This window comes from Phyllostomus discolor, chromosome 6, assembly GCF_004126475.2.
Source record: "Phyllostomus discolor isolate MPI-MPIP mPhyDis1 chromosome 6, mPhyDis1.pri.v3, whole genome shotgun sequence".
In the NCBI taxonomy this organism is placed as follows: Eukaryota; Metazoa; Chordata; class Mammalia; order Chiroptera; family Phyllostomidae; genus Phyllostomus; species Phyllostomus discolor.
In genome coordinates, this window is record NC_040908.2 from 50,578,005 (window position 1) to 50,591,387 (window position 13,383).

General features: G+C 42.6%; 1 protein-coding gene across 4 annotated transcripts in view; it reads right to left on the bottom strand.

The window, feature by feature from the left end:
• Positions 1-732: 732 nt before the first annotated feature.
• Positions 733-13,383, bottom strand: part of ARHGAP25 (Rho GTPase activating protein 25) — an 83,897-nt gene continuing 71,246 nt past the window's right edge. For all 4 annotated transcript variants that reach the window (XM_028517291.2, XM_028517290.2, XM_036028138.1 and 1 more), the window contains 6 exons: positions 12,439-12,571; positions 11,528-11,601; positions 9,843-9,964; positions 8,840-9,036; positions 5,359-5,891; positions 733-2,768 (listed from right to left, as the gene is read on the bottom strand). In XM_028517291.2, the coding sequence (XP_028373092.2) occupies positions 2,564-2,768; positions 5,359-5,891; positions 8,840-9,036; positions 9,843-9,964; positions 11,528-11,601; positions 12,439-12,571 (1,264 nt within the window). In that variant the 3' untranslated portion in view covers positions 733-2,563. The remainder of the gene's footprint in view (positions 2,769-5,358; positions 5,892-8,839; positions 9,037-9,842; positions 9,965-11,527; positions 11,602-12,438; positions 12,572-13,383) is intronic.

Below are 13,383 nucleotides of genomic sequence, written 5' to 3' on the forward strand. Positions count from 1 at the left end.
GAAGGGGGGCAGGCCGCTGGAAAAAGGCAGATTTAGTAGATATTGCTTGTGGAAGGGCTTTGAAAGTAAAGGTGGGAGCTCCAGGGGCCAATGATATAAAACCAATGACATATGTCAGTCTCTGGTTCTGCTTTCCAGAAACTGGCACCTTAGTCCATGTGAGGCCACCTTTTCATGTGTCTCATATGTACCTTTTTGGGGCACTGAAGACAGTAACACCAGAACCCAGATCTTCTTTCCTGGCCCTTCCTTGGACTCATGAGGAACTTGGGTCTCAGAGTCCTAGAAAAACCCTTTCTTATGGTCCCTTTTTATGAGAAGTGGCCCAGGAGCAAGTAGAAGCAGCATACGCAAGCAGGGTTCCCTCTTGATGATGAAGAAGAAGTGACACTCCAGCTTCTGATGCTGCAAGAACAGCTCTGCTATCTCATTGTACTGATGGAAGACATAGGACCAGAGGCATTGTGAGACCAGGAGGGAGCTGGGATTCAAACGTGGCCTTTCCAATCAGCCTGAGCTCTCACTCCAAGACCCAGCGAGGTTTTATAACATGAACCTCCAAACATGAGGCACTAGGCTTCCTGTTTGTGCCTTCAAACAAGTGTTTGTTTCCTTTGGAACTATGATGCCAGCTACTTCTTATTCAAGGTTTTAGCACCCAAATAAGCAGTGTGAGGAACTCATGGGATCACATGGGAGGGAACAGATGCCTGACAGAGCTGCACACACTCATCAATGTAAATTAGGTGTTTAATACGTGTCTCTGTGTTTGTTGCTCTGTAATTTTAAAAAAGTAAACCCCAGGAAATCAAATATTTGATTGCTTTATTTAATGATGTTCCAAATCATCCCCCAGCTTCCCAATTTTCTGCAAGCAGGCCCCTGAGAGAATGCCCCAGGTGTTGTCTCACCCTCTGTCAGTCAGTCCTCAGGGGCTGGGGTGGGCGGAGCAGGGCCTGAGTAGTGGGACTGAGAAACACTGACCTCCCACCCACACCCACATGTACCTTTCACTCTGTAAGTCATAGGTCATGGCCACAGGCAAGGGGAAACTAACCAGAGTAAAGAACACAAACAGAGGAAGAGAAAAAAGATGGGAAAACAGAGTAAAGGAAAAATGGAGTAGATGCAGACACTGGGGAAGGCTGAACTTTCACTGTGGTAACCACAGATTTCAAGCCACTGACTAAGCCACGTGGCTTCAAGAATTCAAGTAAATTTAACGGAGCAATGGGATGACATAGCCAAACTCATCTAGGCAATACCTGCTGGGAAATCGGGCCAGAGGTCTCTAGAGCAGAGAGCATATTTGAGACCATCTACTTATATTTGCTTTTATCTGATTACCCAATTTCGGTTCTGTGTATATTTTATAATATATATGATATAGCAATACAGTAATAGGACATGTATGTAATTTATAAATAAATATATATTCCTATATTAGGGGTACGTGCACAAATATTTTCTACTAAAGGGGTATGTGGTCAAAAAAGATTGGAGACCACCTAATTAGAAAACCATTAAAAACTCCACCATCTCACCTGTCAATGCCCAGGGCCTCACCAGGGGCCTCTGCCTGCTGGCTTACTGTGGAAGGAAAAGTCTGCTGTCTAGAAAAGCCTAGTTACTCATGTCCCTTTAAAGGGTGAAATCACCTGTATTTTGGTGAAACAGAAAAAAATATTATTATTATGATTGTAATTGTCTAAACCCCCAACCAGCCTCTAAGGAAGTCACATCAGAGTGGGTCTAACAATACAACTGTGGCCACTGAAAGGCAAGAAAGTACTGGAATCCAGTCTGTGTCCTGCTCACCAGGCTGTATGCCTGGAGAGGGGTGCATCTGCCCCAGGTGAGGGGGCGGGGGGCTTTCACCAACTCACAAAGGTGTATGAATCAGCAGCCCTGCTTTTTTCATTTGTTTATTTCAATATAATTTTGTCATTGATTTTGCTTTCATAAATACAATTTACTCTTCATTTTCTCTTAGACTAATGGTAATTTTGAGTTTCCAACCCCTGGAGATTGTGCATCACTGTGGGAACGGCAGAACAGGGCTCTGGCGTCAGTGGGGGCAGCCCCTCAAAACCTTGGTGAGCACTCAAACTCGGAAGATCATTTTCAGCCCCAGTGTCTCAGAGATGCCCTGAGGCCATCTGACTAAGCGAATTCCTCCACACCAAAAACAAAGAACCAGGCCTCAGTCCACCGTTGTTTGGGGGAAGCCTGTTCCCTAGGTCCTGGAATGAGGCCTGCCTCAAATGTCTCCTTTGCACTAGCCATCCAGCCATGGAAGGTTCCATTTCACTCAGCCTGAGACCACAGTGGAATAATGCAATCCTTCTGAATACAGTCATAGGCAGTCATAGATGTCCACATATGTCCCTGCTCACCCTTATCTTCCCGCAAATTCCACTGATTTATTTACTGGGAAATGTGGTATCTTCCCCCCAGATGTTCTCTCCTCTTAGGGAGTACTTTTGCTTCCCAGACCTCAGGTAGCAAGGAGAAAGGGAGCAGTATCAGGCCTGTGGGCTGCCTCTTCCATACTCCTGGCCCCTCACGCATCCACCTTGGGCTCCATCGATTTCACAAATTCCTTGACCTCTTCTTCCAAGGTTTTGTTCCTCCTCTCAACATCCTCCCGGGAGCGCTCCACATTGCGGAGGCTGATTTCCAAGGCTGCAGACTTCTTCTTCTCCTTCTCCAGTTCTTCGTTGAGCCTTACCACCTTAGCCCAGACGTCATAGTTCTCCTTCTCAAGGCTACAAGGAAGGAAAGAAAGGAATGGAAGAATTGGGCATTACCTCTTGACTCTGCCTCCGCTCTTACTCACAACCTCTTCTATTTTCCTTTCCACAGCATAAGACCCCTAGCTAACCTGTACCAGTTATTTATGTCCCACCCTGATGGGAGCACTCCCTAGGAAACCTGAATTCCCAGAGCATGTCTGAGCCCCTGTTTTGTCATTTAACACCATCTTGTGACATCTCTGGTATTGTTGCTTTTCATGTCATTTTACACTTTGTATCTTCTACTAGATAATAGTCTTTGAAAGAAGGGACCATGTCTAATTACGTATATTTCAACACCCCCACCCCAAGCACCTTGCATCACTCCTGCCCAGGCGGCAAAAGACAAATACCATGTGATCGTACCTGAAGGTGGAACCTAATGAACAAAAACAAACAAACAAGAAAATAGAACCAGAGTCGTGGAAACAAGGAACAGACTGAGAGGAGGGGGGAGAGGGATAACAGGGGAAAGAAGGAGAAGGGTCTAGTCAAGGAACATGTATAAAGGACCCATGGAGGTGGACAACAGGGTGGGGACTGACTGAGGGAGTGGGTGGGGGGGCATGGGTGAGGCAGGGAGAACAATAGAGGAAAAATTGGGACAACTACAATTGAAAAACAATAAAAAAAAGTTGATTGACTACTGAAGCCGCACTCATATTCCAGATTTCCAACACTTTCATTACACTTGAGTGCCTTCTCATTCTGCTTCAATGGTGAGTACAGACCAGCACCTTCTCTTATTAAGGCCTCCTAGGGATAAAGATTTGGGGAAGTCCAGGGAACTTCCCTTTGAGAGCAGCAGTCCTGGTAGTCCCACCCTCACTTCTGAATCCTGCTCCAGGTGAAGAAGCTATTGGATTCCTGAATTCAGAGGATTTTCACTGTTGCTTGCCAAAACCTTAGTCTAGTCCCATGTGCCCCCCACCAGGCTCTGCTGAATTAACTCTTAGGAGTGAGAGTACATATGCCATTTTTTACGTCAAAAGAGGACATTTCAGACCTGTGGGAAGATTGTGTGACTGGAAATTTCATTCTGAGAGGTAGTGCTTCTCTGTTCTCCCAACAGCCTGACCACTTTATATGGAGATTGGGGCTTCCATCTAAGCCCAGGCCTGACTCTTATCTCCAAGGCCTTTCCCCCAATCTGCATGTAATGGCCCCTCTCCAGAGCCTTGTCTACCACTGCCTATTGTCTCATAAAACTAAATTAGTCTCATTCCCTCTGGTCCTCCCATTACAAATCTAGTTTTCTTCTCCAAATTCTCCACCTATCTCTTGTTTTGGGGGACATCTCAAATAAAACACTATGCTAGATCTTGACCAGTAATTTCAATGGAGAGGTAAGATCTGAGTGGACCTGGGAGCTGGTCAACCCAGGTTCAAATCTCAGCCCCACCAATGATTAGGTGTGCAACCTTTGGGAATCTTTTTGTCCTTCCTGAGCCTCCATTTCTTCTGTAAAATGAGGATATTGTCTGTTTCAAACAATTGCTGTGAGGGTTACATGAAAAGGTGTGCCTGAAGCATGAAACTCAGACACTACAGACTGTTACTTCTCCCTCCACCAAGAGTGGGAGGTCCCTGAGAGTGGGCTCAGAAGACTCTTCCATTCAGAAGGAGTGGCTGCCTCCATGAAAGCCAGTTCTTTCCCTACCCTGTCAGTGACTCTCATGTTAGAGCACAATGGGAGTCTCTCCAGGACTGTTCTGGTCAATGCCAAGGTATCACACAAGTCTTGTAGTTCTACAAATGATTGACTTGTGCACTGGTCTCCTGCACTTCTCTGCCCTCTTTGCTCTCAGTTACTTCCTCATGTTCTAGCCCATCCCTGCTCTGGGGTGCATGAACACACCAGACCTACTCCCTTCCCCCAGCCTCTGAACATTTGCTTCTCTCTGCCTGGCCTGCTCTTCTCCACATGTAGACCTGACTTGTTCCCTCTTCTTCTTCAGGCCTTTGCTTTAATGCCATCTTCTCAGAGGGCCTTCTTGAGACCACCCTATTTAACACTGGAACCCCTTTCTTGAATCCCCCAACCTCCTGGCCTGCTTTATTTCTCTCCATGGCATTTTCCACCATCCGGTATAGCACATATTCTCATCACTTATTTGTATTGTCCTTCTGTTCCCACCGGAAGGAAAGCTCCATTAACACAGGGACTTTTGTCTGTTTTGTTCAGTGTTATTCCCCAATAGCTGGGATGATACCTAGCACACACAACAGGTGCTCAATAAACATTGTTGAAAATGGATAAATCACACTAATACGAAAAAAACTTTTTAAGTTCCTCTTAATTTGTTAAGGTATGTTGATCCTTAAAGAATCACCATTTGGAAATAGTTGATTAGGCTACTGAAGCTACATAATTTTTCATGAATTTAACTTAAAGCTTAGAGTTTTCACTAATTTAGTCATCACATCATTCCTTTTACTGCTATAGATTACTGTGTTCTCTAAACTGAAGGTTTATAATGTCATTCTTTGGCAGACAAGAATAATCCTTTATTCTCCATTCTAAAGATTGAAGGTAAGTGGCTCCCCACTGTATGTGACTTACTTTTTAATCTGTTCTTCATACATTTGTTTCTGTGTTTCTATTTCCTTTTGCAGCTCCTGGACCATCTTTTGCAAAGATTTAAGTTCTTCTTCTCCAGAGTTCTTTGTCCCAGGCCTGGTTTCAGAGTTTGGGTTGGAAAGAGTATCTCTCTTGGAGTCAGAGGCACCAGAGGAGAGTGCACCTGCTTCATTCCCAGGGGACCCTGGCAGAGTAGGGATGTTATCATAGGTGGAAGTCCTCTGAGAGTCAGAAAGGTTGGGCACACCTTGAGACATCGTTCTCCTATGCCCGTCCCCTGCCTTCACCTCTGAAGAAGGTGACCAGAACTCATTTTTAAAGATCTCCATCTTGCTGCTGTTGGCACTTTGAAAAGATGCTGTCAAGAAACATTTCCGATTAGGGAGTGTCTGAGTCCTTTTTCGTGATTGCAGCTTCCAGTCTCCTGGTTTTTCCCTGGGAGTTTTGCTACTGTCTTCTAGACATACATCACTCGGCTGCTGTCCAGTAGGGCTGGTTGCTTCCAAGTCACTGGTCTAGAAAAAAATGACCATGAATGTCACATGGGTTTTTCCCACACATGTCATGTTCCCCAGAAAAGAATTAGAGACTTAAAGGAAAGTATCTCTGGGCTGCACACCTATGAAGTTCTGATTAGAAGACATTCTCTTCGTTTGTCACATGAATTGATTATCTGACTGGCATTTTTTTAAAGAACATTATAGTTGAAGAAACTCATATTCTAGAGGTGAAGAACTAACTAAAGCATTGTATGTTTGTGGTAAAAGAGTCCTAAGCCAGGATTCTTTTACAACTGTAGAATGGGGAAGCCTTTCTAACTATGACTCAAAATCCAGAAGCCATAAAGGAAAAGCTTGATAAATTCAACCTACAAGGCATGACCCCCAAAACTAAAATGAACAAAATTAAAACAAATAAATCACTACATGCTAAATCAAGTAAAAAATGATAAACTGGAAAAAATATTTTCAATGTATATCCCTGACAACAAGCTAATTGACCTAACAGATAAAGTTCATAAAAATTGAGAAGAAAAAGACCAATAACCAATTAAAAAGAAAAAGACCAATAGCCAATGGGCAAAGGATGAGATAAGGCAGTTCACAGAGGAAAATGCAGCTAGCCCTTACACATAAACACATAAGAAAAGATGTTTGGACTCTTTAATAATAGGAAAAACTCAAATTAAAATTACTGAAATATCAGTTCTCATCTATCAAAAGGATACTCCCCTTCCAACCCCCACCCCCGCCTCCAAATTTGACAACATAGCCCTGCTAGTAACACTGTAAGGAAATGGGTTCTTTCATGCATTGCTAGTAGAATTACAAAATGGCACAAATTTCATTTGGTAATTTTAATCAAAATTACACATCACAAATCTATTTACCTTCTGACTCAGCAATCACAGTTCTGGGAATTTAGCCCAGAAATACATCAGCTTGCATATAAAATGAAGCACAGTCAAGGTTATATATTGCAGCCTTATTTGTAGTACAAAGGAATGAAATCTACAGGGGTTGGTTAAGTAGATTATGGTACAAATGCAGAATGGAACACTATACACCAGCTAAAAACATGAGGTCATATGAGGTAGTTGTCTGTGTACTGACATGAAGAGCTCTCTGGTATTGACACTTAAGTGGAAAAATTCAAGATACAGAGGAAAGTGTGTGTGTGAGTGCATGTGTGTGTGTGTGTGTGTGGAAGGAGATTATGTAAGATTGTTACATTTTGTGTAAAGAGAGAGGTAAATAACAATTTACATTCATATCTGCTTATATTTGCATAAAAGAACGCTGGAAAGATATATAGGAAAGTAATAAAGGCAGGGAAGGATGGAGTGAGTAGAGATAGAGAAGGGAGCAGCACTTCTCAATGTAGCTCTTTTTCTTCTTTTTTATTCTTCTCGACTATTTGTACATATTACATATATGTATATGTATATATTTTTAAATATGTTATTTATTTATTTTTCAAGAAGGGAAGGGAGGGAGAAAGAAGAAGAGAAACATCAATGTGTGGTTGCCTCATGCACGCCCCCACACTGGGGACCTGGCCTGCAACCCAGGCATGTGTCCTGACTGGGAATCAAACCTGCAGCCCTTTGGTTTGCAGGCTGGCACTCAATACACTGAGCCACACCAACCAGGGCCGTATTATATATTTTTAAGTTAAATTAAAAAGAAAAAGAATGAAGAAAAAATGAACCCTAAATGTAAAATCTGAAAATCAGGGCTGAAGTTCTTTTTCTAACCCTTCTAGATAATCAACTGCTTCAAAAAGCTCATCAGAAGTCAGAAGTACCTAGGCCTTGAGGCCAGAACTACGTCTAAATCTCATTCTGTAACATTCTAGAGTTGCCATCTTGGGCCAGCTGGTCAACCTACCTGAGAATCACATCATCAAACATAAAATGTGCATGATAAATTCTGTGCTACAGAGTTAATGATTGGGACTCCAGAGGTGATCTGTTTAAATTTGGCAGCACAGTGCTGTACATAGCTGCCCATACTTACACAGAAATCTGTCCAGTGAGCATAAGAAAGGCTAGTCTCAAGGACCTCTAGGATGATTCCATTGCATGAAGTATGAACATTTCTAAATATTAATTTAATTTTTGAGTGTTAGTAAGATGCATTGTGCCAAGACCACTTAGAAAACATTTCCACCATCACTACCACTACCTACTATTTTTTTCAATCCTTTCTTAAGCACCCTTGGGATTAAAAGTACTATAGGTAACTTACATTACCTAGTCAAGCCAAAACTTTTAATTCCCTTCTTGATCACACATAAAGAATCAGGCTGCTATATAAAGTTCACATGTTCCTTTATTTTTAAAAAAATTGTTTCTATAAATATGCGAAAATATTTGACCTTTGTGGCTTGTTGCCCTCAAAGAATCTAAATTTAAAAGTCTGCAGAGTTTTCTGACATTGGGAAAGTAAGTCCCAGCCCTTCATTACAAAGAGGGAGCTGACATTGCTGAGACAGCTTATCAGGGAATGAGAAATATTACACGAACACATCACATGCCCTGAGAAAGAAATCACGTTTCATGGGTTAGCAGGAAACCAGCTCTCTCTGGACTTTGACCCAGAATTTTCAACAACCCTCACTAAAACATTTACAAGGTGAGGTATCTTTTTCTCCATTGAACTTCCCTTGACTGTGCTTTAAAGTATTTCCCTCTGGGGTAGGCTTCAGTGAAGAGTCCCATTGCTCAGTCATCTGGTGATTGGCACACACGTCACTAACTCCACCTCCACAATGCAAACAGAGACTAGATCTTTAAAGGCACCAAGCTTTCAAGATGCATTCAGATGAGTCTGTACCAGCTGTATTCACTGACACAGCATCATCTAAAACTCCCCAAACTGCCACCCAGAGCAGCTGTCACACAGGATAACCAGATTAAAGAGAGAGTCGGATGGAAGGAAGAGGGCTCTCTACACCTTACCGTATTACTGAAGCTGTTTGTCCTAGAAATTGGGACATCTTCAGAGGCATCCCAGCCCACAGAGCTTCGAGCCACAGGAGGTTTCTTGGGGTCATTTTTGGGGGCTGGGGGTGACAGAGGTGCATCCTTGGACTTGGGGAAGAGGACTTCATGGTCTCTGATCATCATGGTCATCACTCTTTGAATCTGAGGAGTTCCTGAAAGAAGAAGAAAGAGATTCGAAGTGCTGGACCATGGGGCAGGAAGAAGGCAGTCCCCAAAGGTTTCTACCCATGGATGTCTCCAAAAGTGACTCTAAAACCACACGGCCCCAAAAGACCTCCTTTTTCTCCTTGTAGGAGAAAACTTGTTAATTGCTTGGGGTGGGAAATTGCAGTGAAATGGATGGGAATGAAGAAGGATGTGAATTGGAGTAAAAGAGGATTTTTCCATCAACACTCCACTCCAGTCTCTAATCAGGAAATTAGCAATCGAACAGCAGAGAAAATGAAAACATCCATCTCTCCTAATGCAGTCTTCAATATGACATCCGGTGTCTTATTGCACACATAGCGAATACATGCCAGGCATACTGCCTCCCCAGTTCCATGGCTGGCATCAGTACTCTATGGCAGGACTGTTGCTTACTGATCTAATATACAGCCTCAGAAGCCTTTTCAATGCAGCTTTTCAAGTACCTTTTTTGTGAGCTGGCTTATAAAATGAAACTTGTTTGCTCTTTCTGGCTAGGGATACTTAAACATAATAAAAGATTAAGAAACACTAACTAACTGTTGTGCTAGCCTATTGTACTGCATTAGGTAAATCTTTATTAACCTCTGCTATGGTCTGGAAAATGGACACAATTCCTGCCCTCCTGACTTCATGGGGCTATTCTACAATTCAGACAAGATAATCAGCCCAAAATTCACAGCAAATTGCAGATCAGTACACAGACATAAGAACTAGTGTTGTAACTGTTGTTAGTTCCTCTGTATCTGCCTTTCCACAGGACCAGCCATACCTCTCATGATCACAGCAGGGTCTTCTACCTTTGACCTGATGAGATTCACACCAATCACAGTAGCCAGGTTATCCACGCTCATCTTGTTAACAGCACAGTTCAGTTGGATTTCATGTAGGAACCTGTGGATAGCCAGGAGATCCCAGAGTAGGAAATAGGAAGTTGCCAGAAGGAAGCACTTCCAGGTATCAATGAGATCTCAGAGATGGATCTCAACACTCCTCCTGATTTCAGGAATGGGATCAGCCTGCTCTTCCCACGAGAATTTAGCTCCACCCCAAAAGATTCAAGATCAAGGAAGAATAGAAACCAGGAGGGCCCTGTCCAGCTGAGGTGGTAGACTTGGGCTGGGAAAGGGGAGGGGAGTCACACTGGCAGAAAGAAGCATCCAGTTCAGGGAACTAAGACGAGGCTAAAAGGACTAAAATGGGTGACTACCCTTGTCCTGCCTTTATAAGCTTATTTCCAAGGCTCTTAGCATTCATTTCACCCAAGTCTCCAGGGAGGAAAATCTCAGAGCTGGGAATCCATAGTGCCTCCTTGCTTATGTCCTCCAATTACAGTATCACACATCTCAAATTCCCAGCAGGTGCTCAATAATTAACCATCAATTTCTCCTATAATTCTATTCATTTGAAGCATGCAATTTTCAGATTCACAATTTTAAAAAAACTAAACAGATCAAGAAGGGAATTTCTAAATACTTTTTCTAAAAATTATTTTTAAATAGATAAACTGAAGCACAATAAAATTCCAAATACAGAAAAATTATCAAATAAAGGTTGGTGTGTCCAAGTGAGTAAACTTTATGGAATATTATGAAGTTATTTATAATCCTGTTTTATGACATAGGGGAATGCTCACAATGAAACATTGAGCCAAAAAAGAAAGCAGTATACAACTATTTATATATATGCATATATGTGCGTGCAATATATGTGCATATTATACATATATAATTCCAATTTGGTATAAAAAATTGTCCCAGTACATTTATATTGATATATGTAAAAAAATCTATTATAGAGAGAAAAACATCCAGAAGGAAAAACATCCAAATGTTAATAATAATTTTTTCTCAGTAAGAAGATTGTGGGTAATTTTTATTTCTTATTTACAGTATGTTGCATTTTCCTGATTTCAAAATCAAGCATGTATCGCTTTTTATAATTTGGAAACTACAACAAATTATTGTATTTTAAATTAAGGTAAATTTCAGCTCTATCTGGCAAGGAGATCCAGGCTCCCAGCTCATTCGGATCTGGGTCTGTCCACAGGCTGCATGCTGCCACAGAGGTGACCCAACAGGTCCCCAGAAAGAGGAATTGAAAGGTGGCCTGGAGTGTATGTCTCTGGGACACTAATTTATGGCTCAGAGTCAGGAATATGGGAGATAATTCTAGAAACATTATAAAGATTCTGGGTTCTGCTGCATGTCCCAGGACTCTGGGCAGTACTGGGAGGGCCTAAGGAGGAAGCAGGTATGTTTGTGTGCTGACCAGATTTTCAGGGGATCATTTACATTATCTTGTGGACACAGGAAACTACCTTGGAGCTATGTATAAAGTTGACCTTACAAAGATCCGAACCAGAATCCCTGAGTTCACAGACACTCTTTCCTTCTCTACCGAGGAGCTTTTTTCTGCTGTGATTGAAAACTGAGTAGCTGATACCAGGGAACTTGCCTGCAGACGTAGCTCAGGAGGCTGTAGTTTTCCCGAGGAAGGATAGAAAGCTGCTTCATCAACTCCTGCTGAGCCTGGAAAGAGATTTTTAACACCAGTGAATGAGGCTGCTCCCTTGCCAGCAATGAGACCCTGGAACATAACTGGTGTGTCTGTGTAGAAGCAGCACTTGGGCAGTGTTCCTAGAGTGCCACATCTCCAGCATTCATTAAGCAAACGGTTTTGATTATGAGTTGTTCAATAGTCCTTGCCTCAGGGTAGCACCAAGAAGAGGGGATAATAACAAAGAAATGAAAAAGCAACACTCTGCAAAAACGATGAGCCTCTCTATACAACCAGCTGACACCTTGCAATGTCTGTAAATTTATAGTTTTTAAAATAAAAAGTTACTGAAAAACACACACTAAAATGAGGAGTTATAACAAGGTGCTATAGCCCCTGCAGGCAGCTGCTGCTGAAAGGCAGAAAGAAGAGCTCCCTGCCCTTCCTCTCTCTGGCACATGAGTTCTTCGGACACCCACATCTGACACGCATGGTCATCATGGAACTGCACATCCTGACCTTTTACCTGCTTTCCAGGTTGGTCAACCTGACCTTGCATCCCAGCTGGTCTCAACAAAGCTGTATTGCTGGAAACCCTTCTCCAATGAATCCTCTTTCTCTTACTGATGTTAAAGTGACAAAACACTATTTTATTATGGTCCAATTCTTTATCGGACTGTTCCATCAGGTGAAGGCTGTCACTATAATTGGTTTCATTTGCCTTTTGTTGCCAAGGAAGTTCCAGCTGGACAAAGTATCTCACCAAAATGTATGAGTCCCCTGACCCACTGCTGCTTGCCTACCAGAATAGTGTTCAGTAACCACCACCTTCTTTCCAAGTGAGACACCTAACTCTATGAGACACCAACCTTTGCTTCATCAGTATTCATGAGACGCCCGCAGAGCAGGAACCCCTCATACTGGCTCCAGGGAACCACCGGCTCTGGGAGGTCTCGGAGGTAGAGCTTTAACAGGGAGGCCACTGTGTGCACATCTGTATCTCTGGAAGAAAATAAGCAACACTCTTTAAAAGCAAAACTCCAGGAGTCTCCTCACCTCCCCACTGATGATCCACGTTCCAAGAACCCTGTGTTCCAAAGGGGAGCTTTGCAGAGGAGTAGAGTCTAATAAAGGTGTATCCACCAAAACATATTTGGTAATTCCTTTGTGGAGTAATAACCCCCAACACATTTTCCTTTATCAGTTCTACCCAACTGCCTTAAAGGAAAGTTCAAGGTTTACTTTCTCATTAAATCTTCAACCATTTAATCTTCATTGCTTTCTTCTTTCTCCAAGTAATTTAGCACCTCACAATTTAGCATTCTGTACTTAGTACCTCATTTTTCATGTGATAACTGCTTTATATTCATGGTCCATCGATATACTTGATCCCTCAGAGCCTTAAAATAGTTCTGGGATTCATTCATATATTTATTCAGTCATTCATTCAATCAACAAGCACTGAAAGAACCCACTAGATGCAAGATACTATGTCAGGCACAGGGATTTTAGCAGCGAACCCTAGGGACACACGGGACCCCTCACATCATTGAACCACAGGGCTGTGCAAACTCAAATCTTACCAAGTCATTACAATACTGTGTGGTTAAGACCATGACAAGGGAAGTCCAGGACCTGGGGTTGTATGGAAATGTAGGAAGAGACACTTAATGCAGAGCTGGGAGCCACAGGAGACTCTCCAGATAAGATCTGTTTAGTGACGAACAGTTACAACATGAAGCAGGCAGCATGTGTATCAGCCTGGAGGGTAAGGGGAGGAGACCCTGTTGCAGGAACTGAGACAACATTTATCC